The 9741-nt window shown below is 42.9% G+C and overlaps 2 protein-coding genes across 2 annotated transcripts in view; both read right to left on the bottom strand.

The window, feature by feature from the left end:
* Nucleotides 1-3278: 3278 nt before the first annotated feature.
* LOC143316195 (2-oxoglutarate receptor 1-like) lies at nucleotides 3279-4311 on the bottom strand. The gene has a single exon (XM_076723976.1). The coding sequence runs from the start codon at nucleotides 4308-4310 to the stop codon at nucleotides 3285-3287; it is 1026 nt and encodes a 341-aa protein (XP_076580091.1). The 5' UTR covers nucleotide 4311; the 3' UTR covers nucleotides 3279-3284.
* Nucleotides 4312-6361: 2050 nt separating this feature from the next.
* The window catches only part of LOC143315744 (kelch-like protein 41b), a 7603-nt gene continuing 4223 nt past the window's right edge, over nucleotides 6362-9741 (bottom strand). The window contains exons 2-6 of the mRNA XM_076723109.1: nucleotides 9085-9242; nucleotides 8531-8638; nucleotides 7593-7778; nucleotides 6858-7004; nucleotides 6362-6780 (exon numbers count right to left, since the gene is read on the bottom strand). Of these exons, the coding sequence (XP_076579224.1) occupies nucleotides 6669-6780; nucleotides 6858-7004; nucleotides 7593-7778; nucleotides 8531-8638; nucleotides 9085-9242 (711 nt within the window). The 3' untranslated portion in view covers nucleotides 6362-6668. The remainder of the gene's footprint in view (nucleotides 6781-6857; nucleotides 7005-7592; nucleotides 7779-8530; nucleotides 8639-9084; nucleotides 9243-9741) is intronic.

Raw genomic sequence — 9741 nt, 5'->3', positions numbered from 1 at the left:
TGTTATGCAGCAATGCCGTCTTTGAGGAGCTCGGATTCCACCCCGCTGGTCCTTTTGTCGTCAGCTCTCTCAAGTTTTCAGCGCGAGGAAGGCGCTGCCTGCCTTGTTAGCTCATGGGGAAGGTGAACGCATCTGCACAGGGAGCTCAGCTGAGTGCTCAGACACACCTGAGTCTTTCACAGATCAGTGGCTGCAGGAGGTGTTGTTGGGCTGTAAAATGATTTTATCACACTGGTGGGGAGACAACTGCAGCAAACTGTGATGATGGAAACAAAACCTTTTGTGCCAATGTAAACACCACTACTTTTAATTAATTATTCACCTCTGCATCAGAAATCTAAGCCAAGAACAAACAAAGTTATGATAAGTAACGGCTCGGCTAAAATGAAATGGCTAGCTAGTGACAGTTCACAGCATAACTTTAATTTTAGTTTGTCGATGATGATGACGCACAACCCAATGAAAGAGTCTACATCTGTGCTAACAACTGTGTGCGGCTTCGAGCTCAATGCTAATGTCAACATGCTAACATACTAATGTAATGGCAATATTTATCTTTGTTTAGTTAAGTACAAAACACCTTTAAGTTCGTAGATAGGATACTTTTAGGCATAATTTAAGCTACACATTTATTATTTTCTGCTTCAATTAAAAGTACACAGTAAAAACTAACTATATCTGGCACAGGAAGCTGTGCTAGCAACTCTGTGAGGCTTTGAGCTAAATGCTAATGTCAAAATGCTAACATGCGCACAATGACAATGCTCCCATCTGGACGGAGATTCAAAGTCCCGAGAGTTAGGACCACTCGCTACAGGAACAGCTTTGTTCCTACAGCGGTCTCTCTTTTAAATAAGTCTTGACGCACTTTACTTTGTGTGGTCTGTCTTATTTTAATGTGGTCTTAACTTACTTATTTATTTATTGTCATCCCACTGTTCCTTGTATCATGCTTTTATGGTTTTAGCATGTTCTTAACAGGTTTCATATTGGCATTTTAATGAGATCGAGTGACTCTTAATTATTTACTTAGGCTATTTACATTAGTCTCTTTACCATGATCAGTGAGCTGCTAAGAGTACCTGTCATGTCTCTTGTCTGTGCTGTTCTAACCTGTTTTTCTGTATGTGTCCTGTGTCTTTAATGTTAATGTTTGTGTATAACATTTGAGATGCACTCTCCAAACTGCAAAACAAATCTACCTACAGGTACCAATAAAGTTACCTTGAACCTTGAACCTTGCTAACATACTTATGTAACGGCAATATTTATCTTTGTTTAGTTAAGTACAAAACCTTTTGTGCCAATGTAAACACCACCTCTTTTAATTAATTATTCACCTCTGCATCAGAAATCTAAGCCAAGAACAAACAAAGTTATGATAAGTAACGGCTCGGCTAAAATGAAATGGCTAGCTAGTGACAGTTCACAGCTTAACTTTAATTTTAGTTTGTCGATGATGATGACGCACAACCCAATGAAAGAGTCTACATCTGTGCTAACAACTGTGTGCGGCTTCGAGCTCAATGCTAATGTCAACATGCTAACATACTAATGTAATGGCAATATTTATCTTTGTTTAGTTAAGTACAAAACACCTTTAAGTTCGTAGATAGGATACTTTTAGGCATAATTTAAGCTACACATTTATTATTTTCTGCTTCAATTAAAAGTACACAGTAAAAACTAACTATATCTGGCACAGGAAGCTGTGCTAGCAACTCTGTGGGGCTTTGAGCTAAATGCTAATGTCAAAATGCTAACATGCGCACAATGACAATGCTCCCATCTGGACGGAGATTCAAAGTCCCGAGAGTTAGGACCACTCGCTACAGGAACAGCTTTGTTCCTACAGCGGTCTCTCTTTTAAATAAGTCTTGACGCACTTTACTTTGTGTGGTCTGTCTTATTTTAATGTGGTCTTAACTTACTTATTTATTTATTGTCATCCCACTGTTCCTTGTATCATGCTTTTATGGTTTTAGCATGTTCTTAACAGGTTTCATATTGGCATTTTAATGAGATCGAGTGACTCTGAATTATTTACTTAGGCCTATTTATATTAGTCTCTTTACCATGATCAGTGAGCTGCTAAGAGTACCTGTCATGTCTCTTGTCTGTGCTGTTCTAACCTGTTTTTCTGTATGTGTCCTGTGTCTTTAATGTTAATGTTTGTGTATAACATTTGAGATGCACTCTCCAAACTGCAAAACAAATCTACCTACAGGTACCAATAAAGTTACCTTGAACCTTGAACCTTGAACCTTGCTAACATACTTATGTAACGGCAATATTTATCTTTGTTTAGTTAAGTACAAAACCTTTTGTGCCAATGTAAACACCACCTCTTTTAATTAATTATTCACCTCTGCATCAGAAATCTAAGCCAAGAACAAACAAAGTTATGATAAGTAACGGCTCGGCTAAAATGAAATGGCTAGCTAGTGACAGTTCACAGCTTAACTTTAATTTTAGCTTGTCGATGATGATGACGCACAACCCAATGAAAGAGTCTACATCTGTGCTAACAACTGTGTGCGGCTTCGAGCTCAATGCTAATGTCAACATGCTAACATACTAATGTAATGGCAATATTTATCTTTGTTTAGTTAAGTACAAAACACCTTTAAGTTCATAGATATGATACTTAAAGGCACAATATAAGCTACACATTTATTATTTTCTGCTTCAATTAAAAATACACAGTAAAAACTAAGAATATCTGGCATGGGAAGCTGTGCTAGCAACTCTGTGGGGCTTTGAGCTAAATGCTAATGTCAACATGTTTACAATGCTAACATGCTAATGTTAAATTCATACAGTGTTTACCAAGTTTATTACCCCCTTTGTTTAGTGTGTTAGCATGCTAACATTTATGAACTAGCACTAAAAACTGACAACAATTTGTTATGTTTTACATGACGTGTTTTACATATTTTATATCGACCATAAACTGAAATATTAACCAGATGAAGGCTGTCGACTGTTAGCTCAGGATATTTCTTGGCTGCAAACAAAAGACTCAATTACATTGTGGGGAAAATGACACTCACGTGATTTCCAGACAGAAACACAAAGGGTGGACACAGGTCAAACATAACACGCACTTCTTACTGCTTTAACCTTCACACAGTTATATTTACATTTCAGGTGTTGGCACACAGGTTTGCCGCAAGACAAACCAAAACAGCCTGTTGTCTCTGGGTGACTCACAATGAAGAAATGACAGCCGCCTTCCCGACATGTCTGAGTGAGTAAGCCTACAGTGTGTCAAAGAGAGAAAGTCAGGCGTTAGACCGCTGTCCTGCAGCAGGCATGTCACGGCCTTCCTTGCTGATGATGGCCAGGTGGAGCAGCGACCTGGCCTTGGTGAGCCAGGATTCCCTGTAGAAAGTGCTGAGGAAGGCCCTCTTGAACTTATCTCCTGAAAGAGTGTACAAAGCCAGGTTAAAAAACGTGTTGAGTCCGGCCAAAGGCCTGGAGATGATATATGCTGCATGCACGACACGCTCCATCATACATGGCGTGTCTTGCATTCTTCGAGTTTCTATCCGCAGCACGCGCAAGATGTGATATGGCAGAAAGCACACCACAAACACCACGAGGATCAGCACGGTGACGCGGCGGGCCCGCATCCGGCACGGACTGCTTGTGTTGGGCCCTTTCGCCAGTTGTTTCACCATACCGATGTAACACATGAACACCACCACAAGAGGCAGCAGAAATCCGAGCGCAGTGAGCACCCAGCTGTACAAGCGCACCTCATCCACAGGTATGGTGCTGGCAAAGTCCAAGCAGTAGTTCTTGTTGTCGTACTCGTTCAAGGATATCATCGCCAGCATAGGTGAGATTTCGGCGGCGGTGATGATCCAGACAGCCGAGCACGCAATTATACCCCAAATCTTCTGCTGCACCTGTGCTGCCAGCAAAGGTTTGATCACCACCACGTAGCGGAACACGGCGAGACACGTCAGGAACAGGATGCTCCCGTACAGGTTGAAATGAAACCCGAAGCGCACAAAGCGGCACATGAAGTCGCCGAGCGTCCACGAATCCCCGTTACTGTAGTAGTAGACCAGGAAGGGCATGCTGAGGACATAGAGGAGGTCGGTCAGCGCCAGGTTCACCATGATGATACTGCTGCTCTTCCAGGGACGCATCTTCGTCAGGTAAATGCTGATGGAGGTTATGTTTCCTACAAGGCCCACCACGCAGATGATAGCGTAGGAGACTGGCAGGTAATAGCGTTTCATCAGGCGGTCCACGTTGGTGCAGTTGTGATCTTCTCCGTAGTAGAGGATGCTGGCCATGGCTGAGCCCTGTTGAGTTTGAAAAGCAATTTTACAAATGCCATCTAAATAGGGAGGCCGAATCAAGGGCCAGGGTTCCATCATGTCCTCTTTTCTGCCATTTTAATGACTGAGGAGTTTCCATTCTGCAAGTGCACCCAAATTAGACTGGTATTTCTTGACTTAACATGTTTGTCTGACTGTGTTGAGCATGAGAAGGCTTTAAAACAACATTTAATCTTCACCTGGAGACATCCAAAAAATACAGAAAATGATATTACTTCTTGATATAACTTGACTAATTACATACATACTATCAATTCATTTTCTCTGGACTGTTTGGCTATCATCTGAAAACTTAGAGGCAGACAGTGTAAACACAATGCTAACACCACCAATATTAAGTTGACATGGTGAACTTTTATGTGATGTCCAAATGGCAATTTTTGTTCTGGATGTTTTGAACTGTGAATTCCTTTCATTCCCAATTTAAGTGAACATATGCAGTATATGTTGCTCGGAGAGAAGAAAAACGGCTGCCAACAAATCATCGTTCCTCTTTCCCTCCGCTGTCATATCAACGTCATTGGCAATTACATCTTGAGGAAGGATGGCGAGAGCAGGGAAAGAAACCCAGAGGCGAGCAGAAACAATCAAGCAAACTCAGCGGGAAAGAAACAAACAAAATCTTCTTCTCTCCTTGTCAACGGTCTGGTTTCTGAAAGCCTCTCAGGATATGACAGCGCCGATGGCATCCGGGCTTTATGGCAGCTTCTTGTAATGCTGTCAGTGCAATCTGCTCTCATTATGGATGTGAGGAGATGCACGGTGTCATTAAAACACAGCATGTACACTCTTACAAACTCTATGCAAAAGCTAATCTAGACCAGCCGAGTCATGAAGGTATAGATGGAAAAAGAGATTTTTCTACTCACTTCTAGTTAACGTCCTCATCAGTGCTCACGCCAAACAGTGTCTCATCTCTGTTTTCACCTCCATTCCTCGGTCACCTCTTCTTCCTCCTCCTCCTCCTCTCTCATTCCAGTCTTCCACACCCAGGGGAAACTCCAGGGCAGTTCTGTTTGAAAGCCCACCGTTGTGTGCTTCACCTTCAGCCGTGTGCGCTTACTTCCTGGTGACATGCTGGAGCTGATAAAAGCTCAAGGGTCGCTTTATGCACACGGATCACATGTCGGGTGAATTTGCTGAGAAAGACAAAGGGAGTCAAGCAGCACATCGGCCGCTTCTTGACAAATTAAACTCTCAAGTGGACCTTTTGTCCAGAAAAATAAACTTCTTCAGAGGTCTTTGTTATGTCTTCAAGCAGGCATATGACTCCCTCTGTGTCACAACGGAGCTAAATTTGGCACAGACAGGTTTCTGATTAATGAGGAAGTTTAGACAAATGTGGGAAATGAAGGCTCAAATAGCGATTGCATCCGTGTGAGTGTTATCTTTCAGAGCTCATACCTATGTAGCTACATCACGCCAATCCAAAGACAGACGTGTAGTTTTATATCAGCTCCACGAACAACTTTTAAATCGACTCACAACTCTGTGCACACATGCTTTAGTGGCTCCCAAAGGCAGAAAACAATTATATTTTCATCAACTGTCAATCACCTCAATCATCAAGGCAGCAGAAGCTATAACTGCTGGTTGCTCTTACTTAACCCCAATCCTAAATTTCCTGCATTGGCACATCTTCCATCCTTTACAGCTTATTGATTTGAGTGAAGAGCCCGTCTCCGCTTTCATTGTTGTTTAAACATAAGTGTAAACACGGTGTGATCCAGCGTGAGGGTAAACTGCACAGATATACTCGGTGTTTGTTTTTTCCAGCTCGCAGTGCAGTCAGCCACCATCACGTTGGCGCACACAGGAACGTGATGTGTTTGAAGATCATTATTCTGACTTCACCTGCTTTTAACCCACTTCCATTTCCTTGTTTACCTGAAAGTACAAAGAAGCGACAAATATACACCTTTTCTCCATCGGCCGCCCTTCGACGTGTTGATATGATCCCTGTAATGTCTGAAGATCACACAGAATCAAAAACGGTAAAAGAAGCAGAAGTTTACAAATTTATTTTACAAAAGAAGAGCTATAAATGATGTAAACAGAGCTTTTAAGATCAGTCTAAATGGTTTTAATACTGTGGGGCTGCTGCAGTCTTTGAAGAGGCGGCAGAACCTGGTGTTTATAGTACAGATAAAAATTGTCAGTTCAGAGAAAAATTAATGTCAAAGATCAACTCGACACACAGAAATCCGAGTGCAGAGGATGAGACGCCTCGGAGGCAGCTCGCTGGGAGAGGAGGGCGGTGTCAGAAGGTGTAGCTGAGGGGGGGTAAGAAGGAAAGAAAGGAAGCGGTTCTGTCTACAGTTTGGGCATCCTGGCAGCGTTGAGGCGCATGGACACACAGGAGGAGCCGGCAGCGTAACGCATCTCCCTCAGCATGCCGCTCCACTGCTTCTTATCGTCCTCATACCTAACAAGACCAAGAGTCAGATCTCCAACAAACACAACGGTAACCAATGAGAAGGTGGAAACGGTCCCAGGACTTACTGCCAGACGTCAGTGACCTCTGTGGGAGCCACCTCCTTGTTTTCCATCTGGACCATGGCGAAGCCGCCCACGGCGTACAGGGAGCCACCATTGCTCAGCAGGTTGACAGAGCTCCTCTCCTGGGGAAACTCTGTGAAGGGCTCCCACCTGAGGAGGCACAGCAGCAGGAGAAGGTCACATGTAAGATGGAGCGCTCGTTTTAGATGCTCTGTTTGGAGGCTGAGATACAAGAGATGTATGTAGAGGCCCAAAGAGCAACACTGAATACATAAACAAAACGTACAATAAGAAAGATGGCACTAAATAAAACGTACAATATAAATACAGATGAAGGTATTAATATTCTTTAAGACTGCATAATGTTGCTCACCTTTTAGCCCATCATATGTCGAGTTGCTCTTAAGATAACAAGCTCAGCAGCTGCTACCAGTTAGCCAGTTAGCTCCTCTTAGCGACAGCAACAATGCTAATTCTGAGGCTGCTGTACATCAAAACTGTACGCTGTAACCTTTATTCTTTATTTATTTTACCGAAGCTACTCAAGCTTTGTGGATTATTACTCAGCTGGAGGATGTGATATTCGATATATACTGTCTATATTTGATGCAATGCTTACTTCATAATGTCTCCTGTACTTATAATATGTAACTCTGAACACTGTGGGGCTCCATAGTGTGTGCTGGTGCTGAGCTTAAGGATGTCACTTCAGGGTAACTCAACATAACAGAATCATACTTGTTTGTCGCAACGTCATAAGCTTCACACGTCGCAGTGAGGCCTTCCTCGTTGACGCCGCCGGCCACCACGATCTTGCCGTTGTGGATGACAGCTCCGAACATGGATCTGGGCGTCTTCATGGCCGCCAGCTCCCTCCAGTCCGACTGCTTGTGGTTGTACACAAACATCTTGTTGAGGGCTTTGCTGTGGGGACGGAGGGGGGAATAAGATGGTGGGATTTGTCTTGTCGAAAGATGGCTTAGCACATCCACACATCTAATCTGGACCCAGAGTCCAGTGTTTTTGCTTGAAAACAGAAACACATGATGTATCTACAAGAGGGATCACTGGCACACATGTCGTCCCCGCTGGAGACAATTGGTCGGCAGAATAAGGACGAGATATTTTAAAACTCCTTTCAGGTCCCAAGTGATGTAAATTCAGGGTGAAAGTAAAGATTGCAATCCAAACTTTTGTCAGTGTTTTCTTCTGTTTCTCGCACTTGTTATTTGGCCTTGTGGATCTTCTCTTCGTCTCACAGCTTTAATTAATATCCCGCTGCTTATTAATCACATGCTTTCAAAGCTCTGATGAAGGCTTTCACACCTTCTTCTTTGAGACCTGTGACTGGAACTGTGCAGGAGGAGCACCCGTTTTCCTCTTGATTAGCAGAGAGTTCAACCGACAGTCAAATACACCAAACTGATTGATTAGCTCGTAATCAGATTCGGTATTAGATCAAAGGCTCAGTGCATCATTCACCAAAGGATGCACAGATCAGTAATTTCCAGTAACATATTAGACGGTGCAGGACTGTAGCAGTGTAATTGTCTATGAAGCACTGTGCAGCCCTGAAGTCTGGCAGAATGATAGACCACAAGCAGCTGCAGCTCACAGTGTAAGGTCACACACACACACACACACACACACACACACACACACACACACACACTCACTTGTCATCTGTCTTTCCTCCAATGCAGTAGACGAGTCCTTTGTGTGAGACGACAGCATGGCCGTGGATCTTCAGAGGAAGCTTTTTGGTCTCACTCCACTTCATCCTCCTGAAGAATTAGTATGGAAGCAACAGTTTAAATTTTATTAATAATAATAATAATAATAATAATAATGAAAAGCTATTTTCTATCCCTGAATTTGTTGCTGTTTTCTTCCAAGTGCTTAATTGTTCAAGTGTGATTTCCCATGTGGTCGAGCCAAATCAATCTGAGCTTGTGATAAGCATAAATAAGTTAAATATCCCAACTATAAATCCAAGAAAAAACAGCCCCATAATTATCGAAGGAACAGCCAGAGCCAATTAAGAAGGTGAGATCACATCAAAGCACGATTAATTATACTTGAAGACCACATATTTCTCTTATTCACTTTCTAAAGGAAGGAGTTTTGTTAATTTCCTGGAGTTAATTATCACCTGAAAACTGTAAAAAAAAAAAAAAAGGTGAGAGACGTTAAAAAAATGAAAAGCAAAGGGGAGAATAACACCACTGACTCGACATCGTAGCACATGACGGTATCCAGCGACTCGTTGGTCTGGAGGTCTTTTCCAGCCACGGCGAACAGCAGGTTCTCGCTCTCTCCCATGTTGAAGAGGCATCTGGGGGAAGGCATGGGGGGCAGGGCGACCCACTCCGAGGTGAGCGGATCCAACTGCGGAGAAAGACGGAGCAGAGAAAGCACCCATTAGCTCTGTGTTTCATATTGATTATGCTGTAAAATATAGGTATCTAAGGCCTGCATCACTTCCTCTGGGGCCCGTGCGGCTTAGATGGGCACATGAGAAACATTATCCATCCATCGATCGCAGGAGGATTTAGGAAAATCAGCTCTTGTTGCTGAAAAATGGCTTTGAGTTCCATGTTTCTCTGCTTCATTTCACTGAAGATGAGAGAGATTCAGGCTTAGATGAGCTAAAACACTCCCTGAGGAGGACAGTTTGTGAGCTAACGCTACGTTCAGTATTTCCACAAATATTCACAGATTTTTAGATACTAACACTGGTTGATCAAATTGATCATGTTGGGAAATACACTCGTTAGATGAGAAGACTGATACCGCTCTCACGTCTGTGTGATGAATGTGAACGCTAACGAGCAGGTGGTTAGCTTAGATTAGCATAAAGACAGTAGGCAGGTGGAAATAGCTAGCA

This window comes from Chaetodon auriga, chromosome 23 (genome assembly GCF_051107435.1).
Source record: "Chaetodon auriga isolate fChaAug3 chromosome 23, fChaAug3.hap1, whole genome shotgun sequence".
Taxonomy (NCBI): Eukaryota; Metazoa; Chordata; class Actinopteri; order Chaetodontiformes; family Chaetodontidae; genus Chaetodon; species Chaetodon auriga.
The sequence above is the reverse complement of the archived record's forward strand: the minus strand, read 5'-3'. Positions and strand labels throughout refer to the sequence as shown.

Coding starts and splice junctions, on each gene's coding strand:
- LOC143316195 (XM_076723976.1), bottom strand. CDS start 4,310: ATGGCCAGCATCCTCTACTACGGAGAAGATCACAACTGCACCAACGTG.